The sequence below is a fragment of the Cucumis melo genome, chromosome 6, assembly GCF_025177605.1.
Source record: "Cucumis melo cultivar AY chromosome 6, USDA_Cmelo_AY_1.0, whole genome shotgun sequence".
NCBI lineage: Eukaryota > Viridiplantae > Streptophyta > Magnoliopsida > Cucurbitales > Cucurbitaceae > Cucumis > Cucumis melo.
Window position 1 is genome coordinate 6,553,241 of NC_066862.1, and position 22,921 is coordinate 6,576,161.

Consider the following 22,921-nt stretch of genomic DNA (forward strand, 5'->3'; position numbering starts at 1 on the left):
GTTTAAGGGGTTTGTTTGTTTAATTTTAAAATAAGTTATTTTTTAAATAATTGAAGTATTTGCGACCCTTTTATATATAAAAATAGATAAAAATGATTTTTTTTTTAAAAAAAAAAGTATGTATTTATAGTCTATTCATGTTGAGAGATGTATTTGCTAAGTCTGTTACATTTTGCTTGTACTCAATCTTTATACTATACTTGTAATATTGTAAACAAATTTTAAAAATAATTTCATAAAATGAACAACTTTTTTTTTTGTCTCAAATAAATTCATAAATTTTAGTCTTTAATAATTTAATAATTTTTACTTTTGTGTTTAATTGAATAAATAAACATTTCTTTCAAAATTTACAGATTAATTATAATGAAAAACTTAAGGATTTAAGCTTCATAGTTTTGTTAGAGTTTAATTTTCTTCACTAATTTTCTAATTTCAAGAATAATGCAAATTTCACTGTTTATTAATTTTTTTTAATATTTTATATGTGAAACTATAAGTTTCAAACAAACTCAAATACCTAAACACAAACAATAAAAGTACAAATTCTCTATTTAATATTACCATCATATTACAAATTTAATTGATACAAAAAAATATATACACATAGTTTCTTTTATATATATATATATATATATATATATATATATATATATATATATATATATATATATATATATATATATAAGTTAGGTAAATACAAGTAGTAGGAAATTTGTCGTTTATATAGATGCATACAATTGTGTTATATATAAACAAATATCACTTCTACTAAATTTGTTTATTTAAAACTATATTAGGCTAAATATTGTAAATAAATCATGATAATTAATAATCAAGGTTGATTTTGAGTTTATTAATTACAAGTAAGCATAAAATATAATCCATATATAATGAAAATATAGAAGTCATTAAAATTGGAAGGTAAGAAACAAAAAGGAAGGAAAACAAAATCAAAAACTTCAAAAAGTTAGAAAATATTAAATAAAGAAAAGAGACATTGATTTGAATGAATTAATTATCATATCTTACTTATGAACAAATAATAAAGAAAATGAAGAAATGATTAAAATAAATAAATAAAATAAAATTGAAAAAAAAAAGTGTTAAAAGTACAAAACAAAGTTTAGGGTAGCGTGGTGGGGTAAGGATCCAATGAAGGCGGTCCCAGGGTAGGAATGATGAGGATTATGAGCATTATGAGTTTCCGTGCCCGACATTTTGGGCGGCCCCACTTTTTCTTTTTATGACGTGGCATCTTCTGGATGGCTACCGATTGAAACCCCATCTTCAGTCGGACCCATGGTGACATCACATGTTTTCCGCCAACATCATCACTCCCCCCTTGCTATTTTCATATATTACTTTAGTCCTAATTTAAGTTTAGGTACTAAATTTAATTTCTATCATTTGAAAAGTAATTAGGTATTTCTTTTAATTTTGGTTTTAAACATTTTTAAGGTTTTACAAATAGTTTATGTTTGATAAAATCATCGCAAACCATTTTTTAAAACTAAATTTTAGTGTGTTTTAAAAGTTAAAGTTTAATAGAGGGTTTGATTCAAATAATTGGAATTATGAACTTTCTACCTTTATTTGGTTTACGAAGTTCTTTATCTCATTGCTAAAAAATATCATATATAACTAACAAATTAATAACATATATACATGTTATATTTTTCTTGCAAGACAAAAAAGCTTAAGGGATTTTAATCTCTAACAAATAGAACTTACTAATGTCATATAATTGGTTAAATTATGCTTTAAATAATTGAGAAACAACAACAAAGCAATTAATGGATTATTTTTAACAATAATAATTTTACTGAATTTATTTAAATGAAGTGTAACAACATTGATTGAAAAATGAGTTGATCCAATCCCAAGCTATATACCTTTGATAAATAAAATTTGATTGATTAAACAGGAGATAATCTCTCTAGAATGTCAAAGACTTTAGTTATTATTTAAAAACCTTTACAAAAAAAAAAAGAAAAGAAAAGAAAATAAAAGAAAAGGTAATTGTTTGAACGCTCGAATCTTCTTAGGAAACGAAGAGAAGGAGTACAAATGTGGAAATGTATGTATTTTTTGAAGAATACTCCAACCAAGAGTATATTGTACGATTTTAATTTAAATTAATTTTAAATACACAATATTTTAATTTAAGTTAAAATTTAAATACATTAAACTAAATTAATACACTCGAATCATCTTATTCCGTGCGGGTGCTTAAATAAAATTTCGCAATTATCTTCTTAAAAAAGTACGATGGTAGGTGACTCTTATTCAATAAAAAAAATCTCCTACTCCTAATTTTAGTCGATTAAAAAAACGTTTTGTTATTTACTAACTCATATTGGATTTCTTCTACATAAAATTTATTTTATTTTGATAAAAATTGGAGGTGATCGGACTAAATCTAAAGATTTATTGAAATTATAAGGAGGGAGATGAGGACTAAAATTAAATAAATTTTAAAATCTAAAAAAATGATATTTTAATTTAATTTAATATTTTATTGTTGTTGTGATATGGAGAGGGAAAAAGATGATATGTTTTGCCAACCATTCTCTCAATATATATACATTCTATATATATAATCAAACTTTTAATTTTTCTTTAAATGTCTATTTTAATATATCATTAGAAAGAAGAATACAATATGCTATTTTTGAAAACATTAAAACACATCGAATTAGATAAATGTTTATGAGATCAGAGAATACATATCTAAACATCACTAATTATAAATTAAAATCAATAGTGTTGACTTTTGAGGTAATGAATGAAATTGAGAATTAAGTAAATCCAAGTTTAATGTATATAAAGTTTGGATCACTTTTAGTGAAATGGGATTTGTTACTTAAACTTAAAATAATGACATAAATAGGAGGATTTATGATTGCATTTTGGTTTATGGGTCGCCTTCAAAATAATTATACCAATTATAACTGCGATTATATATATGGATTATATAATCTAGATATATAAATAATAAATAAATTAGCTAATTCAGAAAGTGCTCATATATCTTAAATCATTACAAAATTACTTAATTGATTTTACATATTAGGGTTACTTTGGAGACGTGATTCTCTTGTTTATGACCTCATTAATGATATTAAAGGATAAGAATTACATTTATCTTTCATAAATAAGACCCCATTAGGCAATGTTACTTGGGATGATCTCTTTATTTTGTTTAGTACAATATTTTCAATATTTTTAAAGGAGAAATAATACAAACAACCAAATAATTATAGACCACAAAATCCCTCCAAATAGATAATTAAAGAATTCAAAATAAGAAGAATAAAGAGTTGATCCTCCAAAACTTCATATATGCACCAACGCATTTTGACAATGGCGAGCATGAGAGGAGGATGCAACCTTAGATCATTGACCCTAACTTTAGCACCCTCAATAACGGAAAAGCTAAGACTTCAATCAAAACGACAACTTCATTGTTTAGCAAATTTGTATCCTCTAGACAGTTAGGTTCAACCATAATATTTGAAACGTGGAGGGAAGATATAGGTTCTCAAGACCATGACATATATTCTCATATCTTCAAGAAATTCCTAACATTTAGACATGACTTTAAATCGACCAAACACATTTGCCTCAAATGGTTTTGAAGCACCCCTTAGACATCTGAATTTGTTTCAATAGTTTAGAACCATAAATTGCTACATCAGTACTCAACTTCCAATAGTAAGCATATCAATACGATTTAAACATTTTTGTATTGAGATGTGGATGTAAGGGACCAAACCCTTCTTTTTGTTATCAAACATCTCACCACCAAGAGTATGCATGTTAATGATCATATCAAAAATTAAATATATCTCAACATCAACCTGTTGGTTCAAAACAATGATAATGATCTATCAACATTCGTAAATGCATGCTAATCAACCCTTTTATTTATTTCAATCCAGCCTCCACCAATTTTGGCTTGTTTTTAACATTAAACCTTTCAATTTAGGATAGATGTTTCTTTTTATCACCTCACTCATTTTATTTTTTAACTCCATACCTCAATCTACTCCATTACCATTATTCTTCTTATATTTTGTGTTTAATAAGTATCAAATTAGACATTGGTAATATAACAATTTAGAAACTACTTAGATATCTACAAACATTTATTCTATGATAAAGTAATAAACACATTTAAAAAATTTCTATAAGTTCTTTATATTCACGTTGTTAGGCCAACTTGACACAAAAATAAAAGTTCAATAATTTATTAAATTAAAGATTCAGAGACAAAAACTCAAAAATTCATGGATTAAACTTGTGATTTAACTATTTATTCTTCTCTCTTTTTGCATTCTATTAGTTTTTTAGTATTCAACAATTTTCTATCCATGTTACAATATATATATATATATATTTATTGTTTGTATATTTTCCCAACAATTGCCCCAATAATTTATGTAGTTTATCTTGAAGGCCCATTGGGCTTTGGTCTCAATTTGGGTATTGGATTAAAATTTCCATTGGGCTTTGCCCTATTTTTCTTCTCTATCTATTTTTCTCCCACATTCGTTATTCAATCTCCGGTCAAGACCTGCCGGAGTTTCTTCCATGTACTCTTGTATTCTCGTTCTCGTTCTCGTTCTCTTTCAGTTTCTGTTTTACTTCATCCCTCAGACCCATCATTTGTACCGAATGTTAGTGTTGCAATTTCGTCCTGTTTTGAAAGAAGAGTCTTCACCTTATGTCTTCTTGCTGTTGCTTCTTGTCAATAGCATTCCGATTGAGAAATGATACGGGGACGACCGTCCTGTAAGTATTATCTTTCTCTGAACTTCAGAAACTTGGTTACGACTTGTACTGTCCCACTTGATCCTCCAACTACTTCTAGTTTCTCTTCTGCAAGCGAACATAAAAATTTGTGCTTTTCCTTAGTGGAGCAGCTAATTCGTCGTGGCTTGTTTTTTCAGGCGCAACAAGTGATACAACGAATTGTAACACAATCTTCTTCAATTTCTGAAGCTATTTCGATTGTTAATTTTGCTGCCGAATGGGGTTTGGAGCTTGATTTGGCTACCCATGGTTTGCTTTGCCGGCAACTTGTTTACTCTAAACCACAGTTGTCTGAATTTCTGTACAATAGGAAATTTGTAGTTGGAGGTGCTGAGCCAGATGTGTTACTTTTGGATTCTATGGTAAGCTGCTTTTGTAGGCTAGGAAAATTTGAGGAGGCACTGAGCCATTTTAATCGACTCCTTTCGTTGAATTATGTCCCAAGTAAAGTTTCATTTAATGCGATCTTTCGAGAGCTTTGCGCACAAGAAAGGGTTTTAGAGGCGTTTGACTATTTCGTGAGAGTCAATGGAGCTGGTATTTACTTGGGATGTTGGTGTTTTAATGTCTTGATGGATGGGCTATGCAATCAGGGGTTTATGGGGGAAGCTCTTGAATTGTTTGATATAATGCAAAGCACTAATGGTTATCCTCCTACATTGCATTTGTTTAAGACATTGTTCTATGGCCTTTGTAAGAGTGGATGGTTAGTGGAGGCAGAGTTGTTGATCAGAGAAATGGAGTTTCGAAGTCTATATCCTGACAAGACGATGTATACTTCTTTAATTCATGGATATTGCAGAGATAAGAAAATGAAAATGGCAATGCAAGCGTTGTTTAGAATGGTAAAAATAGGCTGTAAGCCCGATACTTTTACATTAAATTCATTGATCCATGGGTTTGCGAAGCTGGGTCTAGTTGAGAAGGGTTGGTTGGTATATAAGCTTATGGAAGACTGGGGAATCCAGCCTGATGTAGTAACTTTTCACATCATGATCGTTAAGTATTGTCAGGTAGGGAAGGTTGACTCTGCGTTAATGATTTTGAATAGTATGGTCAGCTCCAATTTATCTCCTAGCGTTCATTGTTATACAGTTTTGAGTAGTGCGCTTTACAGGAATGGTAGGTTAGAAGAAGTCAATGGATTGCTTAAAAGTATGTTGGACAATGGAATCATACCTGATCATGTGTTGTTTTTAACACTTATGAAGATGTATCCAAAGGGACATGAACTTCAGCTTGCTTTAAATATTTTAGAGACAATTGTAAAGAATGAGCGTGGGTGTGATCCTTCTGTAATCTTAGCCAGTACAGAGTGGCAAACATCAAGCAATCTGGAGCAAAAAATTGAAATACTTCTGAAAGAAATTTCAAATAGCGACTTGAACCTAGCAGGTGTGGCGTTTAGTATTGTGATTTGTGCTTTATGTGAGACAGAAAAATTTGGTTATGCTTTGGATTACTTGCATGATATGGTAAGCCTAGGATGCAAGCCTCTGCTCTTTACTTATAATTCCTTGATTAGGCGTCTTTGCAAGGAGCGGCTTTTTGAGGATGCCATGTCTCTAATCGATCACATGAAAGACTATAGTTTGTTTCCGAATACCGCAACATATTTGATTATCGTAAACGAATACTGTAGGCAGGGTAATGTTACAGCAGCATACTATACTCTAAGGAAAATGAGACAGGGTGGATTGAAACCAAGTGTTGCTATTTATGATTCAATAATCAGGTGTTTAAGTAGGGAAAAGAGAATTTTTGAAGCCGAAGTTGTTTTCAAGATGATGCTTGAGGCTGGTGTGGATCCTGATAAGAAGTTCTATTCGACGATGATTAATGGCTATAGTAAAAATGGAAGGATTCTTGAAGCATGTGAATTGTTTGAGCAAATGGTTGAGAATTCTGTCCCACCAAGCTCTCATATTTATACAGCGCTGATTCGTGGCTTGGTTATGAAAAATATGACTGATAAGGGATGTTTATATCTGGGCAAGATGTTAAGAGATGGGTTTTTACCTAATGTTGTATTGTATTCCTCTCTTATCAACCATTACCTAAAGGTAGGAGAGGTTTAATATGCCTTTTGATTAGTTGATTTGATGGAAAGGAGCCACATTGAACCCGCTGTTATCTTCTATATCACATTGGTCAGTGATGTTTGCAAAAATTTAAGTGTCAGCAAGAAAAAATGGTGCCTGCTAGAGAAAGATAATGAAAAGGCAAAATTTACGTTGTTTCATCTGCTCCATGAAACAATTATTGTTCCCAAGGATAATAATAAGATAGTTCCCACAAATTCTACCTAGGAAATGAAATCCTTGGCATTGAAACTTCTTCAGAAGTTTCAAGATGTAAGCATTATGCCTAACTTGCATATGTGTACATTGTAAGACAGATGGGATGTTGGGTGGCAATTAGCACTTGGAATTAATGCAAAAAGAAGGGTTGCGTCCAAAGCATGTTACTTTCACTATACTTATGAACGGGCGTATTCTTGTGGGCGATGTTAACTCTTTTATTGGGTTGTTTGATAAGATGCATGTAGATGGGTGTATTTCGGTTAAAGTTGCGTTTAACACCTTTCTGAAAGGCCTTTCTCAAGGAGAGAGACTCTCTGATGGATTATCACTCTCACATACAATGCGTAAAAGAAGGTTTTTCCCCAACTCCATTTATACTAGCTTATCATAATTAATAAAACTTTTCTTGAGCGTGTGATTCAAGTGGCTGTGCTTTCAAGTTTGCTGAGGAATTGATGCCCATGATCAACTCTTACCTCATTGGAAATGATGCAAATTGGCTGCCCACATCCTTGGTAATAGTCTTCCTCTGTAGTTCGGTCAATATTTCTTTCATGTGAAGCAAACTTATTGTTCTTCAAAATTTTCTCATCCAGTCCTTGGTTTTCCCTTTTTCATTTTCTTTCATTCACTCTTCGCATCGTTTCCTTCTGCACTACAATTTCATCTATCAACAAATACTTTCAACAAATTATTCACAATTTGTTTGTTCTCGCGGATCTCTATCCCCTACTAGTGTTGTCACATCACAATTCACTCGAAGTATTTTTAGGGTGTTTAACTTTGTTTAATTTGTCCCTGTGGAAATTAGATTGTTTATTTGCTTGAGTACGAATTTTTTGGTACTGTCAGAATTAGTGGGCCTTTGTAGTCTCTGAAGGTTCAATCAACTTCAACACCATCAACTAGATTAGAAGGCACTCTGCTTCAAAGTTTTAATCCAGAACCCAATTTTTCTAGAGTTTATGCATCATAATATGTTCTTTCTATATCTATTTTATTTTACAGCTTTGTTTTCAATAAATTCAGTAAACAGTTATAATTAAATAAAACTATGACTTTAAATTGTGCAATTAAGATTATTCTAAAGTGTGCGGCAACCCCACAATAACAGAAGAATTCGAATGGTAATCCTTTTGCATTATTGGAAACCTTCAAAAAATTTAAATTCTATATATTACCCTCGTTTTGAATTTGCATATTCTTAAGCATGGAATAGCTTGGAGGAAATGTGTTAGTTAATTTCGACTTTTGATGCTTGATATTTTAATTCTAGAATTTTTTTGTTAGTTGAATTGAACTCAAGTATCGAAGCTTTTCCATGGTCAAGTGAAGTCTCTTGCAATTCACACAGCAAGTTAATTTTTCATATGAAACTGCATTCATTGTGAAGAATGAACATTTTCATCCACTAAACAACTGGCCTTTTCAAGCTTACCTCTAGGAGCCTATGCTATAACATAGCTCATGTTATAAATGTGTTGTAAGAAGTGCATCGCTAGTTTTTTGCAACGAATAGAAGAGAGTTGCATGATGTTCATTTCGAAATATTGTGCTTTCAATTTTCTTTCTTTCTTTTTGAAGCTGTGTGAAGCTTTATGTACGTTCTTATTTGCTTGATTAAATCCCCTTGCCTTGTTAGTTGCCTCCTTTTGGGAGTTTTTCCTTTTCATTTTGTTTTTTTTAATGTATTCTCCTTGTGCTCTTACTGTAGTAATTTTTCTGTTATTAGTTAGTTGGAGTCCACTTATATCAATTTGTATCACTAAGGAGCTATTTATATGCATAATCTTATTAGTAAAGATTTGAGTGAGTTATTTACTCTCGGGTGTCTCAGTAGTTATTTTGTTTACACAATATAATGAAAATTGCTTGGTTTCCCATTAGAAAAAGTATGTTGAAGTTCATCAATATAGATTTTCAGTTTAATTGGGAAATTGGTTAATATAACTTTTCATTTGACATATATATGACCATGAATGATGAATTAAATGATTTGGCTATATTTATTTCAGAGGAAGATTGAAGAAAACTTTTTGTTCTAGAGTCCAGGAGTGAATGGGACCTCTGTGTTTGGCAACCACGACTGCCCTGCAATGAAATTTTGGACGGTGAACTCTGATGCCTCTGTTGAATTGCTTATAACATGGTAACCTTTCCACTTCACTCGCTGGCTAATTGGTGATCCAGGACCAATGTTGTTATACTCTCCATAATATAAGGTATTCAACGCGAAGTCACCATCCCACTCCAACCAACCTGTTGGATCAACCAAACTATCAATGTAAGTTTTCATGAAAACTGTTCGAGAGTACTCCTTCCATGGCCTTCCTAAGTAGGTTTTCACTGTGCTCTCCACTGGTTTTAGGTCATCTGTGGCCATGACTCGTGAATTGTGGATTGAAATGCCAGTATTTTGATTTGGATCTGTCCGTCCTTGAGCAGTGACTGCGTTCTTCTGACCATTCATTGGCTTCCTTGCATAAATCATGCAATTCTGTAGAACAACTGCAGCATTGCCAAATATAAAATCTACGGTGCCGTAAATATAACACTCCTTATAGAATTGTCTTTGTGAATGGACATAAAGGGTGTCTTGATACCCTTCAAAGGCACAACGGTAGAAAACAGAAAGATCAGCGCCAGATCGGAGTGCAACTGCTTGATGGTTCTCCGGACCAGCGGTATTCTGGAATGTGATGCCGCGAGCTATAAATCCTTCACCAGTCACCGCTGATTGTCACGAAATACAAACAAGTATTTCTCGTTATTCATATTTGATTTCACAATGCTGTTTTAGGAATGTATAAATAAAAGTGAAAACGTGTACAAGTATTTGACTTTTGCAGCCATATGATGTATAGTATGAAATACGGTATATATATGTTGCCATTTTTATATTGATGTTGACAAAGAAAGCTGGGATGCTGGCCACAAATAATTCTAGCTTTGAGAAACTTATATTTTATAATTTTTATTTGGAACTGGAGGATAGGAGAAAAGTCTAATCACCGTGTCTTGAAATAGAAGAAACTTTATTTTAGATGACAAAGCTGCCATGTCATGTCAGTAGGTTTGGTGGAGTTGGAATGGGACAAATATGCAGGTTGACATGCTCAAATGTTGTTATGATGCAGGCTAGTTATCTTATAAACAGTCAACCTATGAACCTAGAGAGAGAGAGAGAGAGGGAGAGAGAGAGAGAGAGAGAGAGAGAGAGAGAGAGAGAGAGAGAGAGAGAGAGAGAGAGAGGCTTACCAACAGTAGCAGAATTGAAAGTGGTGGAGCCTCCTCCTACACTTCTATTACCAGTAATGAAGGTAAATCTCATTCCATCTCCAATGAGCATTATATTCTTCATCTTACTTCCTATCTCGAGATTTTCTCTGTAAACTCCTCTCTTTACTTGTATAACAAATCTCCCACTTGTCTTCCTTTTTGCAGCTTCCTCAAGAGCAGCTCCTACCGTCGTATAGTTACCGGATCCATCCTGAGCCACCACAAGGTCCACCTTTGTTGAAGCCGACTGCAGTAACCTCCTATCACCACCCGAAAGCCAACTTGGAAATCCTTTTTTGTATGTCACCTTCCCATTCCCCACCCCAGCTGAAGCATTATTAATAGCCAAACTGTTACTTATTAACTTAGTGACATTGTCTGACATGATCAGTGGCCATATATAGTCCAAAACATTAAGCTCAGCAAACCCGGTGCGGCACGTCTCAAGGTTGGTTAGGGCAGTACTGAGCCAGGTTTGGATATCAAACTCAGTACATTTAGTAGAGGAATCAAGGGTTTGGTTAAGCTGAAGGATGGTATTTTGGTAAAGCTTCAAGCAATCAGCCCAAGCAGCCTTTTCCTTTCCATTTCGACACTTGGAACCAACACCTTTAGTATGGCTCTCGGCACTCAGAGCTCTTTCCATGGCGAATTGGATCACCATTTTCTTGAAGTCAGTCATATCTTTGGGAGGAGACTTGGTGCCATGGTTGAAAAAGTACTTGCAGGTTTCGGGGTATGTGGTTTTTTTGCACCACCAATCAATGCCATTAGAGGCAGGCTTGGAAAAGGCTGAAGAAGATAGTAGAAAGAAGTGAAGAAAAAGGAAGACTCCAACAAGGCTTGTCTCCATTGAAAGACCAGCCATTTCTTGGTTTGATGAAGCTAAGATAGATCTCTTAGGTTTGATTATATAGTACAGGGGAAGAAGAGGAGACAGGTTGGCTATGTGAAAATAATAAGAGTTTGAATAATCAAAGTCCAAAACTTGTATTGTATCCATGTGCCATTTATCTATACACTTCACAGGCCTTCTCCTTCCCTCTCTACCTAGACGTTGAGAAAAATGAATTACGATTAAACTTCATATTGTATTGAGCTTTCATGCAAACAGTTGTATATATGAAGTTGACTTTGACTAACTTAGCTGAGATTTCTTGCCTAACCTCTAATTTCCTTCTCCCAATAATAAAAATGATATATAGAGAAATTTTCAAGGCTTATATATGCCATTGCCACTATGTTAAAACCTTTAGTTTAAAATTTTGTCATGCCTATTATTTTATGGTAGATACTGATTTGATGAAAATATCCAAGTCGTCTTAATTTTACGAAAATCTATCCATGAATATTTAAAATATATATATTAAAACCAAAAAAATAAAAAAGAAATTATTTAAGTTATTAAATAAACTTCTTTACTTAGTTAATATGTTTATTATTTGTTTTTTTTTTTCCAGAAATACCACAAGTTTTATGAATAAAATGTCTGTTGGTGTAAATAAAAACATTGTTTAAATTTAAACTGTATTGTATAAAGTTTGGGACAAACGTCATGAATGACACAATATACTCCTCAATTTGGTATCATTTTGCTACCATTTCTAATCCATCACAATATATGTATTTTCTAATCACCGCAATACATTTTTATTTTATAGTTTATTAGTTATTTAGTTTTATCAATATATCATTTTAGTGATATGCATCATTGCATTGACATTAATATTGAAGATGTCATTTTGTACAAAGAAATAATAATAATAATACAGACCTTTGACTTTTTCTTTCCATATATTGACCTTTTTTTTTTTTTGTTAGTAATGTTTCTCACATGGAGATGGAGAAGCCAAAAACCGTGTTGGTTTAAAATATCAAATCTTTGTCAAACATTAATAATTAATGCTTAAAATACAATGTTTGAACTTTGATTCCTTCAAATAATGTTCGCTAAATTAGCCAAATGGAGGGTTATTGACAATTGACATATAACTACACTAATCACAAAAGTAAATATTTACATCGAAATTTATTACAGTCCAGGAATATATAGGTTTGCAAATAAATTAAATACTTTTGTGTCATCAAAGCTTATCACCAACTTCGATGTCAATTTATCAAAGTTAGTATAACGACTAATTCAAATTTAGTAAGGATTAGAGTCCCACCTTTATATCAATATATTTATGGTTAGTTGTAATGCAGTAATTCCAAATTACTCTAAATGAATCTACAATGAGTTACGATCATAGTAGAATTTGAACGTGCAATATATCTTGACGTTAAAATTCTCTTTGAACTTGAATTAAAATACAATATTTACATAGTTCACCAATTCAACCTTATTAAATCTTGAGGTTTGTAATTTGAATTTTTTACCATCAAATGTTAGGTTAAAAAAAATCCTAAAGCTTAGCTACAAGTTGCAGTAAACTCATGATATTGATGTTAGTTTTTAATAGATTAAAAAGATTGAGCTACAAAGCCTAATTAGCAATGACAGTCCATTATTATATATACATAGGAACTTAGACATATATATATAGCAGTCGAATACGAATAATCTTAAAGATGTATAGTAGAGCAAACACAAACATACTATTCACCAAGTAATCTCAAGATCTATAGACTATAGTAAAGCAAACATGGTCATAAGCCTCCAAGACAAAAATCTTACTTTAACATAACTCATAAATCATTTTAGCTAAAAAGGTTAAAACATACTTTTGGTTCCTATTTTTCTATGAAAGTAACAATTTGATTCTTAGGCTTTGGTTTATAACAATTTAGTCCACGTATTTTTTATTTTGTAATAATTTAATCAACGAACCTTAGCATCTAATATTTTAGTGTACTTTCAAATATATAACAATTTAAATTTTCAAATATGTAATAATTTAATCTCTAACGTAAAAAAAAATAAAAAAAAAAAAATTAGGTGTCAGCTTTTATTATTTTATGTTGTAGACTATGTATTTTGTAAAAAGAAAGTTAGTCTCTAATTAGTTTATTGATTTATTTATGAAAAAGATGTTATTAAATTTTAACACTAATTTTTAAAATATAGAGATTATAAAAACTAAATGGTTATATAATAAAGTTTATGGATGGATTAAAATGTTATAAGATTGAAAGCAAATGGTTAGAGATCAAAGTTTAGAAAGGTTTTGGGAAGTTAAAGTGATTTTTAACGTAAGCATGTTTTCTTCCATTTTTGTTGGACCTCTCTCTAATTTCTCTTTAACTTCGCATCCCTCAAATCTCCCTTGCCAATGCCTTACAATTTTTAATCACTTTTCATCGTTCTCTCAACTTTAATATATTTAATGGTAAGTGTATGCATTTTATTAATCTTATTATGGTAAGTGTTTATAATTTGGTTCTCTTCCTCTTATGTTATGTTGATGTTGGGTTTATTAAGGTTAGTTTTTTTTTCTCATCTTGGTACCACTTCTATATTTTAAATGTACAATTGAAAAATTCAATTTTATATTTGTTTTAGGTGATTAAGTGGTTTTGCATATGTTTTAGTAAAATTTTTAGTCTTTTTTTTTTTCATCTTACAAACATTTTGTTCCCCAAATGATTAATCTCAAATCAACTATTTACTTGTTTAATGTGATTTAGGTTTATTACCGCACGTGTTTTTGGTAGCTTTTAGCTAGTGTTTTTTTTTAATCTCACAAACATATTGCAAATATCTTGTGACTTTCAAACTTGAAATCTCCAATTCCAAATCAATTCTATACTTGTTTTAGGTAATTTAGGGTGATTTTACACATATTTTATAGAATTTTTTGGCTTTTGTTTTTTTCTATCTCGTAGACATTTTGCAAATATCTTGTAACCTCTAAACTTGAAATATTCAACCAGATACAAATAAACCTTTATACTTGTTTTAGATGATTTAAAGTGGATCTACACATGTTTGAGCAAGTTCTTTTATCTAATCTTTTTTGTCTCGCAACATGTGACGATTATCTTTCAACTTCCAAACTTGAAATGTATAACCCCACATCATTTTTATAGATGTTTTAAGTGATTTAAAATAGACATGTACATGTTTAAACAAGTTTTTAGCTATTGTTTGTTATCTTGTAACCATCTCACAATTATCTTCTAACATCCAAACTTGAAGACTATATTTGGGAGAAGGAAAGGAAAAGTAAATTAAATGAAAGGACTATATAATCATTTCCATGTTTGGAGTAAGAAATAAGGGGAGTGAAAGGAATATATTTAATCCTCTTATTCCTTCCTGATCATTCTCTTTCTTACTTATCTCTTTCTTACTCAAAAAGGTGTGATATTATTATAATAAATAATAATAATAATAATTATTATTATTTTAAATTAAAAAATTTATTATTATTATTATTATTATTATTATTATTTTAAATTAAAAAGTTTATTATTATTATTATTTAAATTAAGGAATTTATTATTATTCTTATTATTAATATTTTTATTGTTTTAATACTATATTTCAAAATAGAGTTGTACGATATAATTGATGTTCGTCGTTTAAGTGCATTCGAAAAAAGAATATTTGTTTCCCATATTTCATTTCGTTTCAATGTTATGACGTTGGTCGTCGTTTTTTAAATCAATTGTTAACGATACATAATTTTTTGATATTGTACCTACAACATCAATTTATAAAAAAATACATGTAATTTCTTTTGCATGTAACACATCAATTATTTTTTTGGAATGAAAAGCTTGTGTACAAAACATTCAAAATTAACATCGTATTTACAAAAGCTAATGAAACATGTTTTCCAATAAAAAAATCCAAATTTCGGTAAATAAAATATGAATGTTTGTATATTGGATTTACAATACGAATTAAAAACAAATACATTTGTACGAATTAAAAGAAATAATATCATTTTTTAAATTGATTGTTAACGCTACGCAATTTTCCGATATAGCACTTACAACATCAATTTAAAGAAAATATATGTAATTTCTTTCACATGTAACACATCAATTAATTTTTTAGTATAGAAAAATTGCGTACAAAATATTCAAAATTGACATTATATTTACAAAAGCTAATAGAACATGTTTTCCGATAAAAAATTCAAAATTTGATAAATAAAAAACGAATATTTGTGTATTGAATTTACAATATGAATTTAAAAGAAAAATAAATTTGTACTAATTTTTAAAAAAGGAAATAATAAAAAAAATTATCATATTCCTTCCCTCGAATAAAAAATAATCTCCTATAATCATCTCACTTATTCCTTTCTCAAACAAAGATTGTCATAATAATTTCTTTTTCATAATCCCCTTTTCCTTATTCCTTTTCTTCCTCCAAATACTCGCAAAAAATCTAACTCAAATCACCTTTTATACACGTTTTAGGTAACTTAGGATTGGTTCACACGTGATCGTGCAAATATTTTAGCTACCGCTTGTTATTTGATCACAACTATCTCACAATTATCGCTAGCAAATCACGCAATTATGTTCCAATTTCCAAACTTACAAAACCTAAATTCAAATCATCTTTTATAGATGTTTTGTATGTTGCAATATCTCGTAATTCCTAACTCCCAATTTTTGAATAGGGATAATTGCAAATGTAGCAATTATATTCAAAATAATTAAGTATATAGCAACATTTTAAAAAAATTGCAAATATAGCAAAATTTGTCAAAATCTATCAATGATAGAAGTCTATCACTGATAGACCATGTAGCAAATGTTGGTTTATCACTGATAAACCATAGGAGTCTATCAACGATAAAACCTATCATTGATAGATTTTGCTATATTTACAATTTTTTTAAAATATTGTTATATAGTTAATAATTATTCTAAAAATTGTTATCCATTCTAATTACTCTTTTGAATATTTATGAAAGAAACGACCCAATTTTCAAATTTGGGCTTTACTGCCTTTCTTCCTTTTTTTTGCTCTCACAAAACAAGTAAAAAAAAGGTGAATAATTTTCAAAATTAATTTGATCACATTAGGTATGTGTCACTCAAATTAATCTATAGTATATATAAAAGCATCAACGTGGAGAAATTTTTTTCTCTTCATTATTCTTTGAGTTTATTTCTATGTTTCAAATTACTGTTTGCTTTTATAGTAAATTCATTTTTAATTTTTTATTCTTTTTTTTATATATATAATTATAAAAGGCACACATTCTCTCACTACTTTTTGAATTAATTCTACTTGAGTTTAGTGGAATTAAAGTATGTACGATGTGAAAAGTTGAATGCAAATAGTTTTTCATTTATCTACTACTTTTTTGATTAATTATACTTAGGTTGAGTGGAATTAAAGTATAGGATGTGAAGAGTTGAAATCTAAATGGTTTTTCATTTACATTTTAGAAATTAGTTACAAATTAATTCTAATTAACAGTACAAATTTAAAGACTTAAAAGTTGAAAAGTTTTTGTAACATTTTTTTTCTACTAATATTGTTATTGAGAAATTTGGATCCTTTCAATGGATTGTGTAATGAGACAAGATTAGTATGTCAAACATTTAGCAAAAATATTATACATGCTAGAATAACAATAGATGATCATGTATGAAAACATGTTTTTTCTTCCACGAACACCATTAAACCCACCAAATGACAATTGATATCCATTCATTTATGTTTTGCAATGACAATTAACAAGGCACAAGGACAAACAATTTCTAATGTCTGAATATATCTTCTTGAAAAATGTGTTTTCTCATAGATAAGAGAAATGTTGCATTATCTAGAGAAATTTTAGTGAAGACAACAAAAGTTTGGATCAAGCCCATAGGCAGTGACAATAAGTTATCTTCAAATTGTAAAAAAAAAAAATGTTGTTTATAAAGAAATCTTTTTTTGATATATGCAAGTCTTACATTTAAATTCTTATATTTTAATCTAATTATTATAACTTCTTTCCATCTACATCTAATTCTATTACATTTTGAATTTCGTATCTTTACATTTAGTATAACCTAAATATATACATGCAATATTTACTATAATCTAAATTGTTACGCATTATACGTGTCATACACATGTCTTTTACTAGTTTTGTAAAAAGGAAAAGAAAAGAAAGAAAGAAGGCGTTGATAGATAGTGAACGAGTCAATTATAGAATTTAAACACTCATGACAAATATAATCATAAAAGTAGCTCAAACCCTCGAAGTATTGAGGGTATTAAAATGATTTAAATTTGACACAAAGAGGTCTCATTCCTCTCCTTAGCACTTCAAACACTCTAATACACATATAGGCTGTAACATATAATAACACAAAAACCCACAAATATTATTTTATTTAAAAAGATAACTTTGGTTCCCAATGAGCGATGCTATGAAGCTTAATTGATATTGGTCCCAATATTGCAATAACCTTCAATAATTCCGACTTCTTTTGGTGTGAAGCCCATGAGATTCATCAATTTTGGCCAACACTCACGTTCTATGGTCTTAATTGTATTGCTATAGTTTAAACTTAATTTTCATTTATGGCCATTACGAAATAATGCTCGAACATCATTGATACATGTCCCGATTTGAGATAGAGATCCCTAACATTCTCGAATGCCATGTCATCCAACCTAAGTTAGTATTGTTAGGCTCACTTCCAAATCACCTTGACTTGCATATATTGTGGATTAGAAAGTCATAACTAAAAGAACAATAGGAATAAGAAGCTTTGCAATGTAAGTCATGTTAGGAAAAAATTTAATTCGTAAAGTAGACATATGAAAAGGAAATAATTAAAGTTTTTGCATTTGTGTCGATATATTGCGTCATAGAGAATTTATGTAGAGAAGTATTTGGTTTAGATTCTACATCAAGTGTAGTGAAAAATAATGATATTTCCTAAACAAAGAGATGCAAAAATAGTAATTTTACAAAGATAGGAAGAAAAATTAAAATTGGACATCGGTGAAAAAAACATCCGTAATGAGTATTCTGCAAACTTCCCGTCTTTTTTCGTAGAGTGATGTTAAAAAAATGCTGATAAAGGACTCATCAAAGTAAGGGCAATGTGGACATTTCATCTCTCCAAATTAACAACGCCTATTGTGGGTCAGTGGGTTCAAGTCAAAAAGGTCCGAATTCTCCGATTGCCCATTTCCGGCCAAGAAGATGAGTCAGAGAAAATCGGCAGCCGGAAGGCCGTCTGGAACTGATGGCTCTGATTTTTCCTATCGTATGGTCGTCGATTCTCGTAAGTTCCCTCAATTCCTTCTCCTCAATTCTTATCCAACCAAAAAAACTTCCCTGTTTTTCTTTTGAGGGGATCGTCTAGCCCTAGCCCTAACTTTTCAGGCATGGGTACAGAACAGCATTACCAAATCATATTCATTTACCTACTTTGTTTTTCTTATTGGAATCAAAATTTCAGTTCTTATCATGGTTTATTCTAATTCTAGGGTATCAAAAGGTTGCCAAGGGGAAATCTCGTTTCCATACTCTGATTTTAGCTCAGGTACACTCATTAAATTCATATCTTCTTCCGTCTTTTATTTCGTTGTTGCGATGAGTGTGTAAGCACGGACATTTCGTTTCATTAATACCCATGAAAGTAGTGAGACATTTTTCCATTAGATAGTGTGATGACGATGAAGCCTCTGCTTCTTTACGTGAATAAAATGAAATTCCAAGCACGTCTAGATCAATAATTTTCTACAGCTGACCTTGAGAAAGATTCATTAATTCCGGAATCTACCATATTATTTCTATGATTGTTACCTAAGTAAGTATCATGAAGGTCTAAAGTTTGTGCGATTAGTAAAGCTCTAATGTAATTTCTTCAAGTTCTCGCGTCTTTGATTTGATTGACTGAAACGCACACGCTTCCCAGTTTCTTTATTGAAATTGATGAATGTTTATTCTCTACTATTTGAAATCAGGCCAATTGAAACTGGAAGGATTTGGTAGTGACATGAAACATTACCTCATCTAATGATCCTATAACGTGTGCATGCTGCCTTAGTAATGTTGGTTTTTACTTGTTCAATAAAATTGGAGCCAATGCTTGTGGATGTCTAATGTTGTACTTTAATTTGGACTGTTTGATTCTATTGCAGATTGTTATTCAGTTATGTGGAGTGGCATACTTGTTTATATTGACATCAAAGAAAGAGACCCCTGATAAACTTGCTATCTCATCTGCCATCACTGGTTTCTTTTCATTGTTCATTGGAGAATTAGGTTGCTACTTACTAGTGATACTATTACCTTTTGTACCAAATTTCTTACACATCTTTATCTGTCTCAACAGTAATGGTTTATTTTTTCCCAATGTTTTGTTGAAGGCCAAAGGCATAGCCGCACAAGCTTTTTGAAAGTATATGTGATCGCGTCATCTCTTTCACTTCTACTACTTCTTGTTGATGTCTCTCAGGGTAATTATACATTTGAGGTAAGAAAAGCCGATCCATTTTCTAATTTTCTACTCGAGTAAGAGTGAAATCAAATGTAAATGTTATCAAACAACATCCCAACTGGAATTGTTTTGTATGCTGACAAGTTGACAATAAATTAAAATAGGCATCTACCTTTCTATTTAATAAGCACGTGTTCTTCGTATAGTAGTTGAGACTCTAGAGATTTTGATTGTTAGCTTTGTTACCATTGGCATCTATTCTATAAAATGGTGGGAAGCATCAATTTGATTTGGTTGATTGTTGTATTTATAACTCTATGGCCTTTGATCACAGCTTCCATGTGGTAATGTCTATTATTCATCATTCTAACCGAGTTCTGAATCTCATGAACCATGTAGAGTATTGGGGATCTAAGTAATTGGCAAACAAAGCAACTTGAACTTTTCGAGATGATCCGCATTTCTCTTGGTGAGTTTTCCATCACATATGACCTTCATTTGTTTTCATATAGTCAACAAGTACAAAAGACTAACATTGGGATTCTGATTTGTTCATATAGGGGCTCTGCTTCAAATATTTGCAATTAGCACAGTGATTTCCCTCGTTGGTAACATGTCTCCTCCAAAACGTGCCTCTTAAATTTTTGTGAGCCAAATTATTTTCTTTCTAACCACCAGGAAATATTTTTGTACTGATTCTCCTTGATCCTGTCATCCAAAAGACAGCTTGAGTTTGTCTTCCCTTGATCGCTTCTGAAGAAATGTTTCCCTTGGGGAGTCTTATTGGGAATTTGATGAAATTTTGTACGTTGAAACTGCTCGAGTAAAATTTTAAAGAAAAATCAAAATTTTCTAGGAAGAAAAAACTTGATAGGATTGACAATGATTGAACTATTTGATATGTTAATTTCTAAAGTCCTGTCCTATACTTGAATTGCTGAAAATGCGCATTCAATTACGTTGAATTATTGCTTTATTGTGTCTAAAAAATCTCTTCGAATCTACTTCTCTTTTCTCAACCTCCTTTTGGACAATTAAGATGGCCACTTGCATTTATATATATATTTGTTCACATGTTGCTTTTCCTTGTGGAAATATTTTCGTTAATTTCAAATTTGAATTAGGTTATCTGTTGTTAAGAGTCTTTAAATCTATTGTGAAAGGACGTTTCCTAATAATTATGGGAGATCTTTTTCTTCTTTGAAACTATTTTCCTTTACAATTATTTTTATTTATTTCATAATCATGAATAGTTATAGAGTAATGATTTTGCAGTTCACGTGCTACTTTTGAACCTAATTCTTTTCTTTTTCTTTTTTAAATTAAATAATATCGTTTTGTTACGAAATAAAGAACTAAAAACTAGATAAAAATACAAAAGAAGCTATAGAAAATAGAGGAAGAAGAGAAGACAAGTGAACTCAATTGTGGTGTGTCTTACGAAGGTACGACTCCTCTATTTATAGGACATATCATGGTATATGTTACATTATGGAATTTAATAGGATGAATGTTACAATATGGAATTGAATGTGAGAGTTATATGAAAATTGTAACCTATGTAAGTTATGGATATTTACATTTATAATATATCATTATATTTACAATACTCCCCTTTAGATATTCATATTATATAAAAATAAATGTCTCGTTTAAACCTTACTAGTAAAAAATTTGATGGAAAAAAATCCTAGTGAAGGAAAAAGAGTAAATCATTTTTATACATTAATAACTATCTCATTCAAAACTTGGCTAGGAAACCCAATGAGAAAAACCATAGTTAAGGGAAAAAGAGTGCAGTATTCCTATTTCTTGAGGCTAATATTTCTACTCCCCTTATGGATACATCACTTGAGTTCTTTGAATCGTTAAATTCCAATGTTGTGCACTAGCTTTTTAAGCGTTGATGTGGATAATGCTTTTGTGAATAAGTCCGCCAAGTTGTCTTTTGAAGAAATTTGTTGAACACTAATGTCACCATTTTCTTCAAGGTCATGCGTATACAAGAGTTTTGATGACTATCTCCTTTTATATACTCTCCTTTTATTTACTCTCCTTTGATTTGTGCTATACATGCGGTATTATCTTCAAATAATATTGTTGGTAAAATTTTACTTAAAGATAAACCACGTGTTTCTCCAATATGATAAGTCATTGACCTCAACCATACACATTCTCTACTAGCTTCATGAATTGCAAGAATTTCTGTATGATTCGATGAAGTGGCCGTCATGGTTTGCTTTTCAGACCGTCAAGATATAACAGTTCCTCCACATGTAAACAAATAACCTAATTGAAATCTTGCTTTGTGTGGATTAGATAAATATCCAGCACCTGCATAATCGACTAGATCAAAGTTTGATTTATTTGAATAAAACAAACCCATATCAATTGTCCCTTGAAGATGACGAAGTACATGCTTAACTTCATTCCAATGTCTTTTTGTTGGAGAAGAACTATATCTTGCTAACAAATTTACTGAAAATGTTATATCTGATCTTGTGTTATTAGCAAGATACATTAGTGCACATATTGCACTAAGGTATGGTACTTCAGGACCAAGTAATTCTTCATTATCTTTTCGAGGTCGAAAGATATCCTTTTTTACATATAGTGATCGAACCACCATTGGAATGTTCAATGGGTGTGCTTTGTCTATGTAGAATCTTTTTAAAATCTTTTTTGTATATGTTGATTGATGAATAAAAATTCAATCGGCTAAATGCTCGATTTGTAAGTCAAGGCAAAATTTTATCTTACCAAGATCTTTCATTTCAAATTCCTTTTTGAGATATTCTATTGTCTTTGAAAATTCTTAAGGAGTTCCAATTATATTTAAATCATCAACATATACAGCTATAATTGCAAATTCTGACTGTGATTTTTTAATAAAAACACATGAACAAATTGGATTATTTTGATAATCTTCTTTCAATAAATATTCACTTAAGCAATTGTACCACATTCGTCCTGATTGTTTCAATCCATATAATGATCTTTGTAATTTAATTGAACATAATTCTCTAGAGTTTGAATTATATGATTCAGGTATCTTAAATCATTCAGGGATTTTCATATAGATTTCATTTTCCAAAGATCCATACAAGTATGCTGTAACTACATCCATAAGATGTATATCAAGATTTTCACATACAGTTAGA

The 22,921-nt window shown here is 30.7% G+C and overlaps 3 protein-coding genes across 6 annotated transcripts; 2 read left to right on the top strand and 1 right to left on the bottom strand.

Moving 5' to 3' along the window:
- The first annotated feature begins 4,553 nt into the window (after nt 1-4,553).
- On the top strand, nt 4,554-10,078 carry LOC103483987 (pentatricopeptide repeat-containing protein At5g62370). 3 transcript variants are annotated; one of them, XM_051086668.1, is made up of 3 exons: nt 4,554-7,636; nt 9,137-9,405; nt 9,490-10,078. In XM_051086668.1, the coding sequence occupies exon 1, from the start codon at nt 4,776-4,778 to the stop codon at nt 6,894-6,896; it is 2,121 nt and encodes a 706-aa protein (XP_050942625.1). In that variant the 5' UTR covers nt 4,554-4,775; the 3' UTR covers nt 6,897-7,636; nt 9,137-9,405; nt 9,490-10,078. The 3 variants fall into 3 exon arrangements, with proteins under 3 accessions (XP_050942625.1, XP_008439096.2, XP_050942626.1); XM_008440874.3 differs by lacking the exon at nt 9,490-10,078 and having other exon boundaries at nt 4,554-7,475; nt 7,562-7,636; nt 9,137-9,286; XM_051086669.1 differs by lacking the exons at nt 9,137-9,405; nt 9,490-10,078 and having other exon boundaries at nt 4,554-4,797; nt 4,956-7,536.
- LOC103483986 (pectinesterase 2-like) lies at nt 8,981-11,403 on the bottom strand. Its single transcript, XM_008440873.3, has 2 exons — nt 10,380-11,403; nt 8,981-9,854 (listed from the first exon to the last, which is right to left on the bottom strand). Exons 1-2 carry the CDS (start codon nt 11,401-11,403, stop codon nt 9,163-9,165), a joined length of 1,716 nt encoding a protein of 571 aa, XP_008439095.3. The 3' UTR covers nt 8,981-9,162.
- Nucleotides 11,404-18,412: 7,009 nt separating this feature from the next.
- On the top strand, nt 18,413-20,764 carry LOC103483988 (uncharacterized). Of its 2 annotated transcripts, none has more exons than XM_008440876.3 (6): nt 18,413-18,599; nt 18,805-18,860; nt 19,462-19,585; nt 19,690-19,796; nt 20,160-20,229; nt 20,321-20,764. In XM_008440876.3, exons 1-6 carry the CDS (start codon nt 18,518-18,520, stop codon nt 20,398-20,400), a joined length of 519 nt encoding a protein of 172 aa, XP_008439098.1. In that variant the 5' UTR covers nt 18,413-18,517; the 3' UTR covers nt 20,401-20,764. The 2 variants fall into 2 exon arrangements, with proteins under 2 accessions (XP_008439098.1, XP_050942628.1); XM_051086671.1 differs by lacking the exon at nt 18,413-18,599 and adding an exon at nt 18,600-18,706.
- Nucleotides 20,765-22,921: the final 2,157 nt, after the last annotated feature.

Bases quoted from the DNA above. Each gene is read 5' to 3' on its own strand.
- LOC103483986 (XM_008440873.3), bottom strand. From the start codon at position 11,403: ATGGATACAATACAAGTTTTGGACTTTGATTATTCAAACTCTTATTAT. The intron at 9,855-10,379 runs GTAAGCCTCTCT...CGTGACAATCAG, and splicing joins TTTCAATTCTGCTACTGTTG to CGGTGACTGGTGAAGGATTT.
- LOC103483987 (XM_051086668.1), top strand. From the start codon at position 4,776: ATGATACGGGGACGACCGTCCTGTAAGTATTATCTTTCTCTGAACTTC.
- LOC103483988 (XM_008440876.3), top strand. From the start codon at position 18,518: ATGAGTCAGAGAAAATCGGCAGCCGGAAGGCCGTCTGGAACTGATGGC. The intron at 18,600-18,804 runs GTAAGTTCCCTC...TTCTAATTCTAG, and splicing joins TCGTATGGTCGTCGATTCTC to GGTATCAAAAGGTTGCCAAG. The intron at 20,230-20,320 runs GTGAGTTTTCCA...TTGTTCATATAG, and splicing joins GATGATCCGCATTTCTCTTG to GGGCTCTGCTTCAAATATTT.